Genomic DNA, 20,383 nt, shown 5'->3' on the forward strand with positions numbered 1-20,383 from the left:
ATGAACTGAATGATGCAAACACGTCAATTACTAATCTTTATTTACTGGCATTAGTAAATTCCTGTTTACAAATCATTTTTCCCCCCCATTCACCGCTCATTCATATTAATTGTTTAACTTGAGGTGAAGTCAGTGGTTTGAAGTAGTCACTAAGATGAAACATATTCATCAGAAGCTTATGTGACAGTGATGCAAAGACCCAACAACCATAAAATACAAACCTACAGTTAATGCAACGTCTAGGAGGACCAATGCCATAAGTGCACATAAAGAGTCCCTTTCAAAATCTTTGCTTGGGAAAGCAACAGTGCAGTGTAAATAAAAGGATCAGCGTTAATATCAGTTCTTCCTAATATCGTCCGTGCTTCTCCTCTATGCAACTAAACAATGATAATGTCCATGTAAAATCTCATTAGTGACAATGACTGGAAGGCATATATGGATCCACTCACTTAATTTCCTTGTTTGGAATTAAGAGTGAGATGTGGTCACAGGTGGATGACAAATTTCTGGAAAACAAAATAATATTCCAGATATAACGAAATGTAGGGTTTGAGATGAGGCACTGCAGGATATTCACTCCCAGGTCCCGTTTTTGTTCTTTTGTTGGACACCCCTGACCCACAGGTGTCGCGTCTGCGAGTTACTGAGTCGAGTTAGTATGCCTTCTTGCTGTACATGCTTGAAATCTGTTCCTGAAAGTGTCTGCGGATGTCTGCGCGCCTGCTTTTCAGGGTGGGCGTGAGAAGGCCGTTGGCGACACTAAACATCTCTGGATGCAGGTAAAGGTCCTTCACCTGAGACAGAAAGGTGAAGCATCGAAATCAGTTAAGTTCAGCCACTTTGTAACTTGTGCGTTTGAACCTCGATGAGTTTGCTCACTTGTTCAAACGAATTCAGCCGTGCTTCCCTCCCCACGGCGTTCATGTCCTCTAAAACTGCCTTCTTAACATCCTGTTGAAGACAGAACCAGTTTCCATTTAATCCTGCTGTGAGGACTTTAATCAGATGAAAGTTATATTCCAGAATTAGGCCTACAGGATTTTGGCACAGCTCCTCGTAGGACCCCACAAATCCCCGATCCTTGGCCCAGTCAACAAACACCTCTGGGTCAGGGACAACTATCCCTATTAAATAAGACTGATAAGAAATGCAAGACAAAATGAAACATCGAACCGTGCCTCTGAGAACACTTCGCTTTGGATAAGAAAGCTAAAATGTGCCGTACCTGTAAACTGTCTCCATGCACAAACACCTGGAGTACAGGGACACAACGCATGTAGACGTTTTCTATCTTCTCCGGAGCGATGTATTCTCCTTGTGCCAGCTTGAAGATGTGCTTTTTTCTATCAATGATGCGCAGGGTCCCATTCTGACAAAAACAAGTGTGGTAACACAAACTCACTTGACTCATACAGGCTAGTTAGTGTGTCTAATCTTACTGGAAGCCACTGGCCCACGTCCCCGCTGTGCAGCCAGCTGTCTCTGTCCAGGGCTTCAGCCGTCTTCTCTGGATCCCTCAGGTAGCCTCTGAACACGCTGGGGCCGCGAATACAAATCTTAACGGGACAAAGCATTGAGAAGTCACCACACAGCATCCACTGATAGGTAAAAGTGTGTTCATATCTTTGCGTGGCTGACCTCTCCCGCTCCGTTCTTGGCATAGTAATTCATCTCTGGGATGTCCACCACCTTCACCATGGCGCAGGGCAAAGGAGCACCAACATGACCTGACACAAACATACCCCTGCTGTTAACAGGAGAAACCACAACAGCATCCATCCTGAACACCTGACAGTAGAAGAGCGTTTCCTACCTGTGCTACAGTCCCCTGGCATAGAGAACGTGCAGCCCGCTGTGCACTCAGTCTGTCCGTAACCCTCAAATATCAGACACCCCAGAGTGGCTCTGAGGAAGGACAGCACTGCTGGGGAGATCGGTGCCGAAGCGGTCAATGCAAACCTCAGATTACCCCCTAAACTCTCCTGAAAAAAAAAAAAAAAAAAAAAAAAAAATAAGAGTTCCTACGGTGAAGCATTTATGCAAAGCAGTTCAAACACAATCATATTGTGGATGCGAGCTCATTCCCATTTTAAATCATATTCAACCTTGGTCATATTTTCCCATCTGTATTGATCACACCAAGCCAAAATCTTTCAGTCCTTGTTTGCCTGCACGCGTGCTTCTCCAATACACTCCCACAGGGCCAATATGCTCCGGGTGATTTTGGCACCGATTGCTGGAATAGTTGTGCCTCTCTTGTAAAGTTTGGATACAAATTTGTTGATTATTTGCAGGGCTGCTTGTCTACATGTACCACCGTGTTAAGTGCTACAAAACACAGACGAGGACAACTGCAAAGTCAGGGATTTTCAGAAAATATGGCACTTAATAGTGAAGTTTAGAGAAGAAAAGATGTTCTGTGGGCTGATTTCAGAGGAGGCCACTGCAGAGCCAAGCATATGGATGAGTAACCTACATATGAATGTAAACAGCAGCAACAGGCTGAGACAGTATATGATCCACACTGTCAGCCACTGACCTGGATCTTGTTGAACACCAGTTTGTCCCACAGGCTGTTGTTACGTACAACCCCGCTGCTGAGCTCCGCCTGCTTTCTTTTCACAGCGTAGTTGAGCAGAGCTCTTCGAAACGGTGAGGTCACCGAACCCAGGATCTATGTAAAAAATTGGCAAGAATGTACAAAAAACAGAAACACACCCAGGATTATGGCCGCCTTCTTAATCCAAGGTAAAAAATATTGGATTGGCTATTTTTAGATAAGTCAGCAGAAGTCCTGTTCGGAGCGTTTTCCCCTTGTTACATATGCAAAGTGCTCAGTCTTAGTATTTCTGTCGTAGGGCCTTTGCCTTAAACTAAAAAGGGCTTTGACGTGACATCTATTGTGCTATATAAATAAAACAGAACTGAGGTGAATTCTCTGCGCAAATTTGAGGTATGTGCTGACATCACTGAGCACGCAAGTGTTGTGGGTTTAACGGGACTTCTAACCACACCAAGGCGCGATCTAAAAAAGAGCAAGTCACACTGGAGGACGTGCACGAGAACGTTACCTTAAAAGGAAGATCAATCTAGATTTAAATCAGTCTATTTTATGGGGTTTTTTGCTTTTCAGTTTTATTGCAATACAACAGTGGAGAGAGGACAGTGGGAAGGCAGGCAGAAAATAGCCTCATGACGGATTAAACCCAGGCCCATGCAATGGCCTTACGGCACCCGGGCTGCCTGCTGATGCCAGTGAGCTATACTGGTGCATGATTTTTACTAACGGGTGGATCTGCTGCACTTTGCACCTTGTAAAAGAAAATGAGGAGCGGGTAATGCGTTTGCTGACCTTGTCATAGATGCGATTGAGTAAACGAGGCACGACGGGAAAGAAGGTAGGCTTCAGAGTTTTAATGTCATCCATAAGAAGAGAAATGTCCCCCTGGTAAAATCCTACTCGGGCCCCGTAGCAGAACATAGAGACCTGCAATAGAAACGGATTTAATTTAGGGTTCATACACAAAAAAAGTAGGAAAGAAAGACAGAAAAGCATGTGAGAAGAGGATCAACTACCTGAATCATTCTCTCAAACATGTGGGCAAGCGGCAGGTAAGAGATCGACACGTCGTCTTGCTGGATCTCAAACGAGCCCTGAGAGAAAAACGAGAAATGAAATGAGCAAAAAAAGCACAGGGGACAGATTAGGTTGAGGCAGCGGCATACGGCGAAGCCTCGCAGGCAATCAAACATGTTGTATGGCAGAATCTTTATACAGGGGCAATTAGTTAAAGTACCTCGCAGCGACAGGAGCAATCAAACACCCAATTAATCATACCATTAGACACAGCGGGGAGGGGGACAGTTTGGAGACATGCAGACACAAGCAAATGGGAAGCAACGGTAGCTGTGAGGCTGTTCTCAATTAGACAACGAGGTGGAAGTGTAGACAGACCTCCAGGATCTTAATGACAGAGGAAGTGTTGGAGGCGATGTTGCCGTGGGTGATCATGGCTCCCTTGGGCTTCCCTGGGTAAATAAACAAAACATTATTGCAGTGCCCCTGCGCAGCAAAGGAAACTGCAGCGGTGCCATAAAGAGTGGTTGTTAGTGGGCACTGAAGGGCATTTCTCTAATGATGTGAGTGAAGGATAATTACGGAGAGGCTTATGAGATCAGACGGTACCTGTGGTTCCACTGGTGAAGCAAACCACGGCCAGATCCTGAGGCTGGGGCGGCTACAGAGGGCAGCAATAAAATATGAGAACATGACAACGGACTTCCTCCGCTCTTAATTTAAGCCCCTGCTTATGAGTGAGTGTTAATGATATCCTATTGGACAGGAGCGACGACAGAGCTGTCATGCCAGTGTTTAGGAAGGGGGAGATCAGCCTTTTACGTGAGCAGCTCTGAGAGATGACAAACTCACCACAGGATCTTTGAGGTTCCTCCTACCGATGTCCTAAGATGTGGACAAAGAGGAGTTGCTCGTATCAATTTGCACATCAGCAACGATGAGTCGATTAAAAGGGGCTACATTTAAATGGCTACGCCCCCCACCCCAACTCACCATGAGCTGCTCCAGCTTTAAAACCTCCACCTCACAGCTCTTCGCCCTCTCCACAAAGGCCTGGCTGAAGTCGTTAAAGAGAACGAGGCAGGACAGCTTCGGAGTCGTGCCGTTCTCCTTGTTCTCTAGCAGAGATGCCGCCTTCTCCTCCCGGTCACAGATCACCACAGAGATCTCCGCTAAAAAAGCACCGAGCACACACTTACACAGAAAGTTTGTGAAGAAATGTTCTCATCAAAGTGTGAAATCTGTGGGGTTTTTCCACTCGGCTCTTCTGCCCGTCTCAAAAGGACTACCGAACACAGTCTCACTTTGAACTAATGAAGCCAGGATGATCGCATTTTTCACATTCAAATATTTCTCCTGTCAGAACAAATCAAACCTCTTTGAACTCGCACGCATATACTGCTGCTCAGGAACAGCTAAAACTGAGCAGGCGGGTTTACTTTTACTTCAAGTGATCAGGTGTAGCCTAGCTTTGTTTAATCTTTATACACACTCAGCCACTTTATAAGGTACACCTGCTCATTTACACAAGCATCTATGGCAGCAGCTCAGTGTTTGTAGCCACGTAGACATTAAGGACTTTGCAGCATGGATGCTGGTGCCAGATGGGCTGGTCTGAGTGTTGATCTGCTGGAGTTTTCCCACAAAAACATCTCTAAGGTTTACAGAAAATGGTCTGGAAAAGTGGAAAATATCCAGCGAGCAGTGGTTCTCTGGGTGAAAATGTTGATGTGAGAGGCAAGACTGCTTTGAGCCGACAGGAAACCAGGAGCAACTCCGATAACCACCTATTTCAACCGACGTATGTAGAAGAGATGCTCTGAACACGCTGTGCTGCACGTTCACACAGCCCACTTTAAAACAGGCCACACTGCATTTTACTCCTGTCAGCCAATAGCAGGAAAACTAGGGCTGCAGTTTCCATGAGCTCACCAAACTTTGATAAATAAGATCAGAAAAAAAACACTGCCTAATCTGAAGAGTCTCAGTTTCTGCTGCTACATTTAGGTTGTAGGTTCAGAATTTTACGATCCACCCACAGACTTAGTATTGTAGTGACCACAGTGTACCAGTCTTCTGCTGGAAGAAATATTTTCTATGCATTTAGATAGAAATGCTTAATTTAGTTATTAGTTGGTTATTAGTTATTTACATAGGAGGGGGGGAAAAAAAAAGCGAAACAACAGGATCTACTGTGTCAGCATTTTGTAAATGTTCGGGAAGTTCTTCTTTGAGAGTTCAAATCTAGTTAAAAGCCTATAAGAGGTAGAATTATGCAGTTTTTCAGTAATAACAGTGACAATGATTAATGCAGGACTTTTATTAGTAAAGGGTATTTTTATGCCTGTAGTACTTCTGATATTTATAGCATATTCTGTACACGATGATCTTCTTCCTTCTCCAATATTTTCTTTATTCAAAGGGCAAAATATCCATATGCAGTTTGTATGTCTGATGTGATGAAGGCTTCACCTTTGACACCATGTGAAACGTTTTCATTTTCGTATTTTAATGTGAAGCTTTTCTCACCAAGGTTGAGGATATGCACCATCGCCTCCAGTCCCAGTGTGTCATAGAGAGGCACCACTGCCATGGAGTAGGTGTAGCAGGCCAGCTCTGAGATGATCCACTTTAACCAGCAGAGGGAGACAAAGCAGCACTGTTACACTGAAGTCATTACCTGGGAATGACTTGGGGACTGGTGCGTTTCATATTTATAAACCCATATACAACATAAACAACACTCAAGGTGTAGATCGGTCAAATGAGAGGGTTAGGGGCTCTAATAGAGCAGAAAATTGTCTTTTACTACGGCAATAATTGCCCAGTCCGACAAGTGTATTAAAATAAAATGAGACACTCTTCAATATTAGCTGCCCTGGAGACGCACATTCACCACTAGCACTGTGCTGGCAATATAAATAAAGCCAAACACAATTTCACAATAGATGGATAAAAAAAGAAGAAAAAGGAAATCATAAATTCAATTTTCAAAATGTGTTTAAAAGGGCATGCTGAGCTCCGAGGGTAGAATCATCATCATCCACAAAACCTCCGCTGAGATGAGAGTTATTTAATAAATTTTTAAGATCAAAGGCAGCCAAACTAGAGTGGGATGAGCTGTCACACCACAGAGCAGTGGGAGGTCCATACCTCTGGCCTGTTTTGTGCATAGATCCCAACAAACTGCTCCGGATTTGGCTGGCAACCTTTAGCCAACAGGCCAGAGCCGAGCACCTGCGCCTGCTCAGCCACCTGAAGGATTAGAGGCTCTCAGTGAACAAACAGTAAAGATCAAACACATTACATGGAAGTGCTGAGATAACTGGGAGGAATCACAGAAGTAACGATATGCCAGACCTCAGCGTAGGAGATCCACTCGTAGGGCTGACCCGGCTTCCTGAAGCCAAGACACGGGCCACTTCCTGAAGGACACAACACCGCTCTGTCAGCTCAGAAAGTCTGCTGATAGTTCTGCTATCAATCCACTTTCCAGTTTTCCTCTACTCTGTCCGGTTCCATACCGACTTCTCCATCAAGAGGAGAGTGTTTAATGAAGTGTGTGTGAATGTGCGCATCACCTGAGATCATCAGGCCCCTCTGGAACATGTCATAGGCTGTCCTGGTGTCGTCATAGTAAAACTCCAGCAGAGTGTCATCTTTGAGGATCGCCGATCGCCTGCAGCTGGGATCTCCCTGCAATAAACACCACCCTGTCACCGACAGCCCTGCAGCAATGCAGAGCACGCTAACACACGCCTAAGCCAGCAACAGCCGTCCCTCACTCACGTTAACGGCCACAGACTGGGCTTTAAGATCGCAGGGAGGGCGCATGGGTCGAGGACGGGTCACCAGCCAGTACGCTGTGATGGAGGCCAAGGCTCCTAAACCGAGCACAGAGGAGGGCAACAGGGAGAAGGAGGAGGAGAGAGGCAGAGACGGCAGAAGACTCCACAAGTCCTCCGATTCGGAGCCTTTAAGTCCTGTGCTGGAGCGAAGCGACCGCAGCCACTCCGGGAAATGCATAGCTGAGGAGACAGGATGTAGAAAAGGGAAAATAAGCAGTCAAAAGGAAGAAAATTACATGGTGCATAGGGACAGATGTTAACTCTGCTGCTACTTTAAAACAACAACAAGCATATAGAGTAGCAGACTAACACTGAAGGGTTTTTTTTATTGTTTTCTGTGTGCATTCTGCTTCTTTTTTTCTCTTTTTAAACTTGATGTGTATCTGATAAATTTGATGCAGAGCTTTGTTGTCTTTGCACGACTTTTATTTATATATTTATTTATTTATTAATCTGTGTTGCGGTGAAGTTTAGCACTAAAAGAAATGTCTACCTTGTTTGGGAGCTGGGGATTATTTTTTTTACTAATGATTAATCTGTTTACATAAAGCTGCAAAAACAATTTAAAAAAAAAAAAAAAAAAAAAAGGAATTTAAAAATCCCAAGGCCAAAGTTAGCACCTCATTTTCTTCCTCACAGACCAGATTTTTTCCCCAATTTGTTTGATTTATGGCTCCAAAGATTACCTGGCTTCCAGTGTCTGCTCAGAGTGTGCTCTTTTTTACAGTGCAGTATGAGACTGAATTCACCTCTAAAAAAAGAAAACGAAAAAAAGATAATAGTCATGATCGCCGCCATGTTCACTGACCTTTTGGCCTCTTCCAGAACGAGAGCTGCTCTCTCCCTCACCCTCTGCTCCAGGTCTTCCACACCTGAACAACACGCTGATCATCCACGATTTCGTTTTACATGTGAAATGACAATAAAAGGCTATTCTATTCTATTCTATTCTATTCTGCTCATTTGTGAAACTACACATGTCGCTCCAGCAGCAAGACCTCCATGCTGTTTGGCTGGTGAGCCCTGAGATGTGTGGTTGCTGGATTAAGCACAAAAAAAACACCAAAAAACACAGCACTACAGTGATCTTGGGAGCTGAAAGAGGCAAACTCGTGGGGCCTTTGTGTCTTTGCATGTTAGTGGAAGCTTTTTAAGGGCTTTCTGCAATTTATGCACATTTTCTCCTGTTTTGTGGCCAGCCAGGGAGCTTAGGTGTTGTACTTTCATTCCAACTTAGAGCTTAGTGGGGTATTTCTTGCTTTCTATCAAGAGTGGGGGGGGTTTGTTTTATTGTTTTTGTCCTTGAACACCCTGAGGTCAGTTTCCTTCCTTCCTTATTATTCCCTTTTATTTACTTTAATGCTTTAATTCTAAATACATTCTTATGATTGTAAAACCAACGTGGTTGGAGGCTCAGTTCATGGTCGGGTGGCACTTTGTGCTAAACTCCACGTGTCCCCGTAGACTTTTCAGGGCTTTCAAAATCACTTTAACCAAGAAAGAGGCAAACATTTTCCCTTCACTCCATTTGGCAAACAGCGTGCTGGATTTAATAAGAGATTTGGGTCACATCATCAAGAATGATCAGTGTGATGATGGCGATGTGCAGCAGCACTGCAGATGAATTCAAAAATGGCCCTCTTTAAAAGCCTGCTGCACTCTGAATTTATACAGCTCATTTGTGGTGCAATTACAGCCCAGCAAAAGTGGAAAAATCTTCAGGTGGTGCACTGACAAGACGTGCCAGTTGCATGTGAGACTAGTCATGCTTCTGAAGCTCTTGGTGTGATGGAGAACTGTAAGCACATCTTTATCTATGCTGACTAATTTTTGCGAATGTAGATGCAATAACAGGAATTTTCTGTATTGACCTGGACTTTGAACTTTATCCGTTTATCTGTTCAAACTAGAGGTAGAAAAATACCCCATCAATATTGCATAGTATTGCAATATTTTGCGAGGCAATATTGTATCGATATTTTATAAAATACTCAGACTACTACAAGTCTGTGGGCCAATCTGATGCACACTGGACGCACTTAGCTCGAGAACACCATCTCGTAATTCAGAGCAAACTAATAGCTGAGTGACAAGTAAAAATAGGACAGCAGCCTCCAACATCTACAAAAACCTCAGTGGCTACCTGGGGACTGTACTGAAATTCATCACATTTGTGATTGATTGCAACTCGTGGTGGATAAATAGTTGTCTAGAGCTTGAAGTTGTTGTACGCTCACGACCAGTTTTGGGGCCAGATTCACTAAACGGGAAATAGCACATGAGTCCAATCCCTAAATAGTGCTCATATGTGTGGTTAGTTTTATGGGGGATTTATAAAAGTTACAATGTTTTCTAAACACAGTTCCTTTTTATATCTTAAACTGCATTATTTGGCGTGAGCCCTAGCACCATCTCCAAATTGAAGGCCAAGTTCCATATAAGGGATGTCAGATTCAGGCTAGGAAGTGGGCGTCCTAAGAGAAGATGACACAACAAGAGCGTTTTCTCACCCTGTCAGCACTTAGGAACTGAGGGCAGTCTTCTACAGATTTGCAGTCGAGGTTTGCAGGACAATATGGCCGACGGCTCACTACCCACACAATCTGGAACAAACTGCACACAGACAATCTCTGGTCTCATAGGGCTGCCAGAAGGCCTGCCATGACAGCCCCTCACCATCAGGCCAGTTTGCGCTGGTGACGGCAACATGTGGAGGAACGTTCTGTTCAGTGATGAGTCCAGATTCTGCCTATGCCATACGGATCATAGGTCCAAAGTGCGGATATGACACAGAGAACACTATTCCGATTGCTGCACCGATACCGTAACAGCTTTTGGTGGAGGCAGTGTGATGGTGTGGGGTGGCATCTGCCTCACTTGGAAAAAAAAACTAAGCAAGGCTTATCATCATTGGAGGCAATCTCAATGCAGAGAAATGAGGATGAGATTCTGCAACTAGTGGCATTCCCATATCTCCACACTCTTTGTCCAACCTGACAAGATGATAACGACATCTTCTAAGATGGTTTATCAGAGACTACCTCCAGAATTTGGAAGGGCTGCCTGCAGTCCTGATCTCAACCCCACTGAACACATTTGGGATCAGCGTGGGTCCGCTGTTCGTGCCAGACTGACCAACACAATCACACTGGCTAACTTGTGACAAACACTGGTTTAAGAATAGGATGCTGTCCCACATGAGTATGTGACCAAGCTGGTGACCAGCATGAGGTGGTGGTGCCAGGTTATTCTGAGTGTGTATGAGTCTTCTACATGCTCTTCAGACTTTCATCATCCAATCAAATAAGAAGGCATCAAACAAGCCTGAATAGGACAATAAGCAGTTTGGCAAAGAAGATTTAGCAAATTTTCATGGGCGCAAACCACATAGTCAACTCTGCTGCTCAACCCCCAAACACATTTTCCTTACAAACGTGGCACCATTTCAGGGAAATAAACAGGCTTTCCAAGGGTATAGGATTTATTGTAAAGGAGCATGGTTACAACAAAGAAATTACGAAAACACAAATTTCCTTAATTTTTGTGCTAGGTTTATGTTATTGCAATGCATATAGCAAAATCTTTAAAATTTCAACAATATCTTATCGTCCATTTTGAGACAGTATCATATCATGGGGTGTTTAGGGATTCCCACCTCTAGTAAAAACAAAAGCCAGATCTAGCTCTGCGTCCCTATGCTTTATATGAGAAGAATGCAGTACAAGGAATGAATACATTCATTTACCTACAAGTTATTTAACTGCAGATGCATCCTTCTCATTTGCAACAGTACCAATGTAAACAGTGCCGACTTTGCCCTCCGTGGCTAAAACAACTTCACAGCACATGTGCAGTCAGACCGAGAGACACAGCTCCTCTCACTAACCGCTGAAGCAGTTCAGGTTTGCAACACTGAACAACATTTTAGGAGGAATTTCAGAGGTTGGTAAAGCTACTGTTTCAACAATGTTAACATTAGCTGTTTCGCTATCAGAAATGACTAGAAATTACCATTAGCCACCTGTTATCATTAACGTAGCAGCTAGCAGTCTGCAGTTAGATAAATATGAATCATTGTTGCAGGCTGAACAAATTGCAGATTGAATACTGAGCAGAGCAGATTACGGACAAATGGACAACCAGGTGGGTTTCTGGCTGTGCAGAGCAGCGGGGGAAGGGTAGCTGAACCAAACAGAGTCCAGTGTGGAGAACTAATCCGAGCAAATACAGAGCGAAATCCAGAGCAGAGCAGCCGAATCAGACAGAAGACATGGTAAAGGGATGCAGTGGGAACGCTGTACAAGAGAGGCTGCCAGTGTTGGTCAAGTTACTTGAAAAAGTAATCAGTAACTAATTACTTCCCCCCCAACAGTAATCCCGTTACTTTACTGATTACTTATTTTCAAAAGTAATTAATTACTTACTTTTTAAAAACAATTTACAACCTGAAGAGGTGATAAAGCGATAGATCTTTCAGCCCAATTCTACTTTTTCTGCATAATCCATCATACAAAATGTAATCAAATGGAAAAGTCTTTTTTTTAAACTTGTTTTATCAGTTTTAATCTTTTAACTTTATGCATCAAGTAAAAATTAATTTATATGAACCATTCTCTGACTTGAAGAAATTAGCTTAACATTTAAACCTATTTTCTGCACATTCCAGCACATAAAATAAAATATTTTTTGTGTTTACACTTAGTCTTTCAAATAGATGCAAGTAAAACACAGCAGAAAATAAATAAAGTCAAAGACTAGCGGTCCTGTTGCTCTATTTTCACCTGTAAAGCAGGAGTACGGTAGGTGGAGGTTTGCCCTGGTGCAGGTGTGCCGTAGCGGTCAGTGGAAGAATCCGTGAGTTTCTCCGTGAATTTCCCATTACCTCTTTGCGCACTCGGTGCTTGTTGGGGGGGGGGGGGGGGGGGGGGGGGGGGTTTCCCACTGTAAAAAGAAGGTTTCTTCCCACGCACAACGGACACTAATGTTTTTGTCACTTTTTATGGAATCAAACTCAAAGTAAGGTCAGTACTTCCACGCTTTAAATGCTGCACGGTCATTCTCTCTCCCCACTCGATATATAATCCATTGTTGATCTGCACACACACACACACACACACACACACACACACACACACCTTTTGTCACGAATGTCGCACTCGCTTACGTCACTGTCATGAGACATTCTCACAAAAAAATCAAAAAATCAAAAAAAATAAAATCACGATTTTAGTAACGCAGCATTCCTACAGGAAAGTAACAGTAATCTAATTACCGTTTTTGCGATAGTAATCCCTTACTTTACTCGTTACTTTAAAAGAGTAATCAGATTACAGTAACGCGTTACTGCCCATCTCTGGAGGCTGCAGGCAAATGTGGACAAGATGATAAATTTTAACTTTAAACTACCTTTACAATAATTTAGTAAAATGTGTTTCATATTTTGTGGTAGCTGTGACGTCATTTTAAAACGCAGGCAGTGATCGGTTCAGTCCGCTTCACAATATCTTTGTTTTAGCATAACTAATATTACACTTTATCCAAAGATCATTTATACTCCTCATATTAGTTTTCCGTAATGCTCTTCTTCTACAATAATTCAGTTACTTAGGTGTGTGTGTGTGTGTGTAGGTGTGTGTGTGTGTAGGTGTGTGTGTGTGTAGGTGTGTGTGTGTGTGTAGGTGTGTGTGTGTAGGTGTGTGTGTGTAGGTGTGTGTGTGTAGGTGTGTGTGTGTGTAGGTGTGTGTGTGTGTGTGTGTGTATTTATTACCTTCACAATTTGTAATGAAATTATCTAAGTAATTTTAAAAATGGATAAAATCTCTACACTTAACCTTTATACTTAATATTGAATATTTATTTAGGGAAAAATTAATTGAATAAATCGAGTTTTTTTCCTGGGTGTGAGTATCAAGTCTAGTATCCTGACAACTCTAGTGGATGTTTACATATCTGTCCCCCTACACCCTGTTTATCCACGTACTAAAGAAAAAAGAAAATACGAAAGAAAGAAAAAAATATATCATTCCACTTCTGAAACACAATAATCCAGCCTGAAGAGCCCGGTTTAAAAGGCCCAGCCACAGCGGACCACAGGTTTGGCACAGCTGAGAGAGAGAAGAGAAGAAAAGACTCTGGGTCTATACAGGAGAGAGAGTGGTGGGGGGGGGGGGGGTAGAGAGACACCAGGAAGTAATAACGATTGGCTTAAAAGAAACAGGCACCGAGGTTACTCTCAGTCATGTTCTGCCACCCTTTCATTCGCCAGAGAGAAAGAGAGACTCAGGGTGTGTACAGTAGCAACGGGGGCTGGTGGCGAGATGGGGTGAGGAGGGAGGACCGGCTGGGTCCACCCCTAATGGTTCTCTGCCAAAGACTTCATTGTTCATATCAGAACTGAATGAATCAGGGAGACACGGGGAGGGGAAAATGACACACACACACACACACACACACACACACACACACACACACACACCAAAGTGCAAGACCAGACTTCTCCCTGAAACTGCTAATTTCATCCCCTCAAGCAAACCACTTCATCTTCTACCGCACAAGGAATTCACCTCTCTGAATAAACCTCCCCTTTCCCACATTTGCTCCCCCCTCCCTGAACGCTCCTCAACCTCTCACCCATTTTCTCCCCCAGTGCCCAATTGGAGAGGGTAGCTTCCCCTTCCCTCCTGTTTAACCGGAGCTGATGCTGCGCCGCTTCCCTAGCCTGCACGGGCAAAGCAATGCCACACTCGTCCTCAGGAGGATTTCTAATCTGCTTTAAGCATCAATTTATGTGAACTAAAGCTGTTCACTTCCCTCTTTACACCTGCTGAAGTCACAGAGCAGCTGGTGAGCCCCTCGAGTCCTTTCACTAGGTAAATAAATTGAAAACAAAGGGCTTTATGAAACGTGACATCAAAAAAAAAGAAAAAAATGACAGTGTGGTGTGAAGAGAGCTTCCTGTGGCCCCTTTCTGTCTTTCTCTCTCCCTGGCCCTCCCTTCTCTCTCACTCCCATTCATTATGGCTATTGTCAAGTCCCAGACAAGAACCATTGTGCTTCCAGCTCTTACTCCCAAGAAGACAGGAGACAAAAGGAATGGCAAACACATGTGAAAATATACTGAAGGAAAACAAACGCACCTTCATTCTGTGCCAGTTCCTGCAGGGAGAGTGCGCTTTTGGCTACATTGTCATTCGGAGAGCTGCTATCGCAGCAGGGCACTCGTGACAGACGTGCACACAGTTCATACAGTAAGTGCTGTGATGTTTGAACAGTAACAGCGGATCGAAACTATATTTGGTGTAAGTAAAGGCATCCGTATGTGGAGTATATGCCAAAATGCAACACACACAAAAAAAAAAGGTTCAAGTGGAGACGACAGGCATGTCGCCATGTCCGTGCATGTTTACTCTCGCTCACAAGTGGAGACATAACCAAGAGCTATTCACTAACAGAAGTATGACAAACACATGAGTGGAACGCAGCATGTTGAAATTACAGACATAACCCCCCCAAAAAAACAACCAAAAACCGGTTTTGAGTCAAATCTGGCATGTAGTCAATAATTACAACCTCGTCAATGTTCCTTTATAACCGTCAAACATTTCAACTGCCATCAAACTAATGGGGTGTCATGGGAAAATGTTCCCGGGCAGGTGGTAAAAAAAAAAATAAAAAATTTAAAACGGCATGGTGGGGTTATGAATTATTGTAAGCTTGAAAGATCTAGGAGCCACAGCAGACACTGCTAAAGATTCATGTCACTGCTGAGATCAGAGGATAAGAAGAGAAGAAGAATAGACCCTGTACTGACTTGTAACATTTTCAGAGGCTGAACACTGCAATAGGACCCAAGTCTGCATGAGCCGTGGGACAGCGCAGCGTGCCCTGCACAGTCTGAAAACATTTCATTGTTGCTGCTATCACCTAATATAGCTCAGCCCTCCAACATCCTACAGCACCTGACTGCGGAGCTGGGCCAGACAAACATCTGGACTATGCAGCCACGACTGCAGGTCTAGAATGAGCACCAGCACTCTCCGGGGCAGTGTGTTTTATGCTGCACTGCAGCTGTAACATTAGGTTTCCAGATGACACCCTACTGGAGTCTCTAAATCAGCAGCAACAAAGAAACAACTTGCAGAGAGGCGATCGGGCTTGAAGCAACGTGATGTAAGACCAAAAGCTTTTCCCTGAACACAGTGAAACTGGAAGAGCTTCCCACTGACTTCAGCAAGATGCTCTCAAACACAACTGAGCCTCAATTAAACTTCTGTGATGAAAATTGTGTCGTTTTTCCTCCAGGAGTTTTTTTGTAGATGCATTTCCTGGTGTGCTTTCTTTGCAAGTCAAATTTGTGCATAAATTTTGACTCCAGTAACACATGTGGGTCCTGGGATGAAATAAAAGTAATAAAGAGGATCACAAGTTTAAAAAAAAATAAAATAAAAATTGAATAATCAAAGTCCATGTTTTACCAAGAAAACCAAATAACATGCATCTATTTTCTTCTGTTTATCCAATTCAATGTTGCGCAGGAGAGCCTGGACAGGTTGCTCACACCACTAACACACATTGACACCCAGATTCACACCTACAGCCAGTTTATAATCACCAGTTAACCTAACGCCATACATTGTGGGCTGTGGGAAAAAACTAAGTAATCATCCATCATTAAAGCTGACACAGGAAGAACACAGAAAGTCCGCAGAGAAAGGTGACAGACTAATTTCAGACCCAGGATCTTCTTGCTGTGCCGTCCCTCCACTGCACCATCCCCACAAAATCCCAGCAAAACTTTTATCTGTACAATTTATTTGTTAACAACAGTAAAAGTCTTACTCTTGGCAAAAGGGCGGAAATGTAAGCGTATGGAAGAGTGGTTTTTAGAGTTCAGGTGAACTACTGCAAAACCTGGCTTTATCACAAGCTTTTAATATGCTTTCAGTGTTGTAGGAAGCAGCCGTAAGCTGTCGGGATTCATGAATGTATTTTGGCAACATCACCGGCACAGTTAAGTAAAGCTCGCAAGTATAAACAAAGAGCTTGAAAGAGTGGAATTGAATTTGCTGCTGTTCAGATCGGTTGTGGTGGCTGTAAATGATTTTATAGAGCAGCCAAAGACTTATTTAACACACATGCACAGTTTCCTCTGCATTAGACAAGCAGGCAGAAATGCTTGAGATGCTTAAGCTGCCGTCTCCTTTCCTCATTCGTGTTGTCACATGAAACATCGGATAACGATTTGGCTCTGTGCATCACACAGAATATAAAAAGAGCTCTGTATAGTAGCTTTAAGAACTTTTCTGTGGTGACGGGAGCAATGCTGGGGAATGCTCCCCCCTGACCCAGAAAACTACAGGAGGTGGCACAAAGCAAGAGGGGGAAGGTTTTTATAGCTGGGAGACAGGCCACAGCATTTTGTGCCAGCACCAGAAGACCGGTGTAGTCTGCACACGCTCCATGTGCCCAGGGAGGAGAGAGTTCTGGTTGGAGGGGACCCGAAGAGAGAGGACTGCAAGATGGACACGTGAGGCAAGCGTGGGGTGGGGGGGGGGGGAAAGAATGAAACGCACGGGTGTTTTCTGGCTGTGATTCCTAAACAAAGCGTGAAGAACACAGACACATGCACGCTCGATCCCAATGACGTTTCTCTTGTAGCAGGAAGCGAGAAAGACCACACATCCGGGATGCAGAAAACACCACTTTCCTCAAGGCGGTCAGGAGTCTCCCAGGGTCTCGAATTCACTTAAACCCAAGCGGAGATTCTCGAAAACAAAGCTACAGTTGTGCATTCTTTTGCAGACGTTTCTGGTTTCAGGTAACTAAGCAGCGCCAGGTTCAAACGTCAACATGCTGTCAAAGCTCACGTCTGACTGAGCCGGTGTATTTGTTCATTCTTAATGGTTGACTACAAACGTCAGGTGACACATTCAACACTGTAACTGTCAAATACACACAAAACAGATGGCAGGAGGCCATATGGACAACTCCAAACACGTTGCCTCCGAATATCTCAACACGCAAGTATTAGAAGTATGATTTAAAACAAAAGCAGATGTAACGTGTGGAAATGAACAGCGGCTGTGATTTTACACAACAAAAATGGCAGAAAACCTACAATTAGGGCTGAAACTCACTCCAACTGTAATTATCCTCAACTTGGACCACAGACAAAATTCACAGCAGCCCCCTTTTCTCTGTACCTCACTTACATTTTCCACATATAGCCTGTAAAGTTTGGGCAAGTTTAGCAGCAAAACAAACCCTCTACATATATACACGTTATCCCCAACACTGGCCTTTTAATACAGATCATGTAGATAAAATAAAGCAAAAAGGTTCATGTAAAGTGGCATGCAGAATGCAAGGACGAAGAAACTACTTAAAAAATAAAAGTGTCTGTACTAAATTGATTTATGCAAATGTAAGCAGCGTCTTTATTGAGTGCTCTTGTTCTAAAGAATATGGCACTTCCTGCTGACTCATTCAGGCTTCCTCATCTCTGACAGGTGACCTGTGCTTGATTACAGCAGTGTCTTCAACGACAATTGACTTTTCCTTCTGCGAGTTCCACTTCAATCTAGACTCTAAAGTTAGCAAGCGCGTCATTTTTTTTTTTTCATGCGATTGCATTTGAGAGGTTTCTCTGACAGGCAGATGACCTTTCCTGCCTCTTACCCAGTGGGTGCTGCTGGGATAGGCTTCTGATAGTAAACAGATGTAAAATGTGATATAATGTTTGCTTTGTGGAAATCACAGCACTCTTAATATACCAGGACGTCGCTTTCAGGTTGTGCTGATCATTGAGTCCATTGATGAAAAATTATAAAAACTATTTTTATATTCCTTAGAGGAGCTTCACATTTTTCAGTGTGAGGGGGGGAAAAAAAAATAAAATAAAATAAAATAAATAAATAAATAAATTTAAAAAAAAAAAAAAATCACAGTTGTGGCAGTAAGACTGGATTTGGGGAATACAATGTTGAAAACATCCGGAATCATTAACTGATGGTACAGGAAAAAAAAGAACATGCACGTCTTTAGAACATTATCCTACCACCACTGAAACGCACAGATAAACAGTGCCATGTTTCCCCCAATAAATGAGAAAGGGTTCCACGTGTGCGACTTTAAAATCTTATGTTAATGACTGAATGATGTGTTGATTTAGTTTCAGTTTTTGTTTTACCATCATGCTGGAAATATGTTAATTAATTTAAACACAAAACATAACATGCCAACATCTTCCACTTATCCAATTCTGGGCTGCAGATGGGACTGGAGTCTTTCCTGGCTGTCACAGGGCAGGGGGCAGGACACACCCTGGAGAGACTGTCAATCTACTGCAAGGCTAATTCAGAGACAGAAAACCGTTCACGCATACAGGTGACTTAGTAACCAAGTAAGCTGACATACACCTGTCTGGACTGTTTGGAGCAAGACTGAGGGTTGACTTGAAACCAAGACCTTGTTAGTGCTAACCGCCGCACCAACCCCAAAAACTGTCAAGTGAGTATCAATAATATATTTGGTGCTTTAAGTAAGCTATAAAGTGAAAATTAAAGAAGAAAAATAGCATAAAGCATCTTATTAAGGAGTTGGACCTCCATGCTCCTCGGCACTGATTCTCTAAGTATTTGAAAGTGTACTTGAGGGACACTTTCCTTCAACTGGTGTTTTGATAATAGTGGTGGTGAACACCAACACCTGGGTCCAACGGGTGTTGACTTCAGTTGCGATCTAGTGATTTGCAAAGGTCAGAGCATGTGACTGTAATCACATGCGTACTCAAAAGCATTCAGTGACCCCCTTATGAATGAAAAAGAAACCACGCCGATTGGAAGAAGCTTTTCATTACTGGGTGGAAGGAATCACTCAGAACAGCCCTGGTTTCATTTTCAGTCGACAAAAGGCCATGCCAATCGATTATTATCATTTTTCTGGTTTGTCACCATTTCATTTCACATAACCTGTGTATCTGAACTATGTTGGGAATGCATTAAGAGTAAACTGCTGGTGAATTTTTATGGGAGAAGATTATCTTGTTCTCACATCCACAATACATTCAAACAAACTCCCAATCAGCTCACAGCTTATATGCTATATTCAGTTATTAATATTTAACCCATGCAAAAAAAACACAGGTGTTCAGTATTTAAATGCAACTTGATTTACGTACATAAATGTTTCATTTTTGCTTGTTTTTAACGGAGTACACAAAAGTTTAAGAAAAATGTTTTTACCAGATGCACATTTTTCCTGCTGCCTCGAATCACTTTCAAAGAAATCTTTCTTTGCTTGCGTAAAACTTTTCACAAGTTAACAGGTTGATTCCTGTTCACATTCCTCCAAAATCTGCAACTATCAGCTCGGCAGCATGGGAACTCGGCGTGCTGCAGCCAAACTTTGTTTCTTTCCTTTTTTCACAGTCTAAGCCTGCTCAGTTTAGCTTTGTGCTTCTTTATCGAGCTGAGACGTCTGAATACAAACTACCGAAGAAAGAGACTCTGACAGAGACTTACCAGAGTGAACGCAGGTTTCCAAACGGTCGTTGACTGAGAGCCTCACTTAATCCTGCCTCAGGTCCACAGAAATTTGCCCACCAGTCCAGCTAAACGCAATTAACCTGTGTTTCCGGTCCAAATCTTCAAAATAAAGGACTGCGCTCAAACACTGTATACAAACACACTGACTTGAAAGGAAAACAGTTGTACATGTACAATGATAATAAGGGCTAGTCTATTCTATTCTATTCTATTCTATTCTATTCTAAGAGAGGATGAGAAACACTGGGGGAAAAGACGTTATAATATGAAAAACACATTATATGTATAATTAAATAAATAACAAATAATTGTTATTTCAATATATATATATATATATATATATATATATATACATATATATATATATATATATATATATATATATATATATATATATATATATATATATA

The 20,383-nt window shown here is 42.8% G+C and overlaps 1 protein-coding gene across 3 annotated transcripts; it reads right to left on the reverse strand.

Annotated features, from left to right (window-relative positions):
* Window positions 1–23: 23 nt before the first annotated feature.
* Window positions 24–20,029, reverse strand: acsl2 (acyl-CoA synthetase long chain family member 2). Of its 3 annotated transcripts, XM_026188732.1 has the most exons (21): window positions 19,950–20,029; window positions 8,237–8,300; window positions 7,370–7,608; window positions 7,162–7,276; window positions 6,941–7,005; window positions 6,734–6,835; window positions 6,110–6,209; window positions 4,574–4,752; window positions 4,433–4,465; window positions 4,190–4,241; window positions 3,959–4,032; window positions 3,580–3,657; window positions 3,356–3,490; window positions 2,543–2,677; window positions 1,817–1,985; window positions 1,642–1,730; window positions 1,443–1,559; window positions 1,229–1,372; window positions 1,039–1,140; window positions 883–954; window positions 24–797 (listed from the first exon to the last, which is right to left on the reverse strand). In XM_026188732.1, exons 3-21 carry the CDS (start codon window positions 7,604–7,606, stop codon window positions 657–659), a joined length of 2,139 nt encoding a protein of 712 aa, XP_026044517.1. In that variant the 5' UTR covers window positions 7,607–7,608; window positions 8,237–8,300; window positions 19,950–20,029; the 3' UTR covers window positions 24–656. The 3 variants fall into 3 exon arrangements, with proteins under 3 accessions (XP_026044517.1, XP_026044516.1, XP_026044518.1); XM_026188731.1 differs by lacking the exon at window positions 8,237–8,300; XM_026188733.1 differs by lacking the exon at window positions 19,950–20,029 and having other exon boundaries at window positions 8,237–8,312.
* Window positions 20,030–20,383: the final 354 nt, after the last annotated feature.

The sequence above is a fragment of the Astatotilapia calliptera genome, chromosome 12, assembly GCF_900246225.1.
Source record: "Astatotilapia calliptera chromosome 12, fAstCal1.2, whole genome shotgun sequence".
Taxonomy (NCBI): Eukaryota; Metazoa; Chordata; class Actinopteri; order Cichliformes; family Cichlidae; genus Astatotilapia; species Astatotilapia calliptera.

Bases quoted from the DNA above. Each gene is read 5' to 3' on its own strand.
- acsl2 (XM_026188731.1), bottom strand. From the start codon at position 7,606: ATGCATTTCCCGGAGTGGCTGCGGTCGCTTCGCTCCAGCACAGGACTT. The intron at 7,277-7,369 runs GTGAGTGAGGGA...TGTTTATTGCAG, and splicing joins CCCAGTCTGTGGCCGTTAAC to GGAGATCCCAGCTGCAGGCG. The intron at 798-882 runs GTGAGCAAACTC...TTTCTGTCTCAG, and splicing joins GGCTGAATTCGTTTGAACAA to GTGAAGGACCTTTACCTGCA.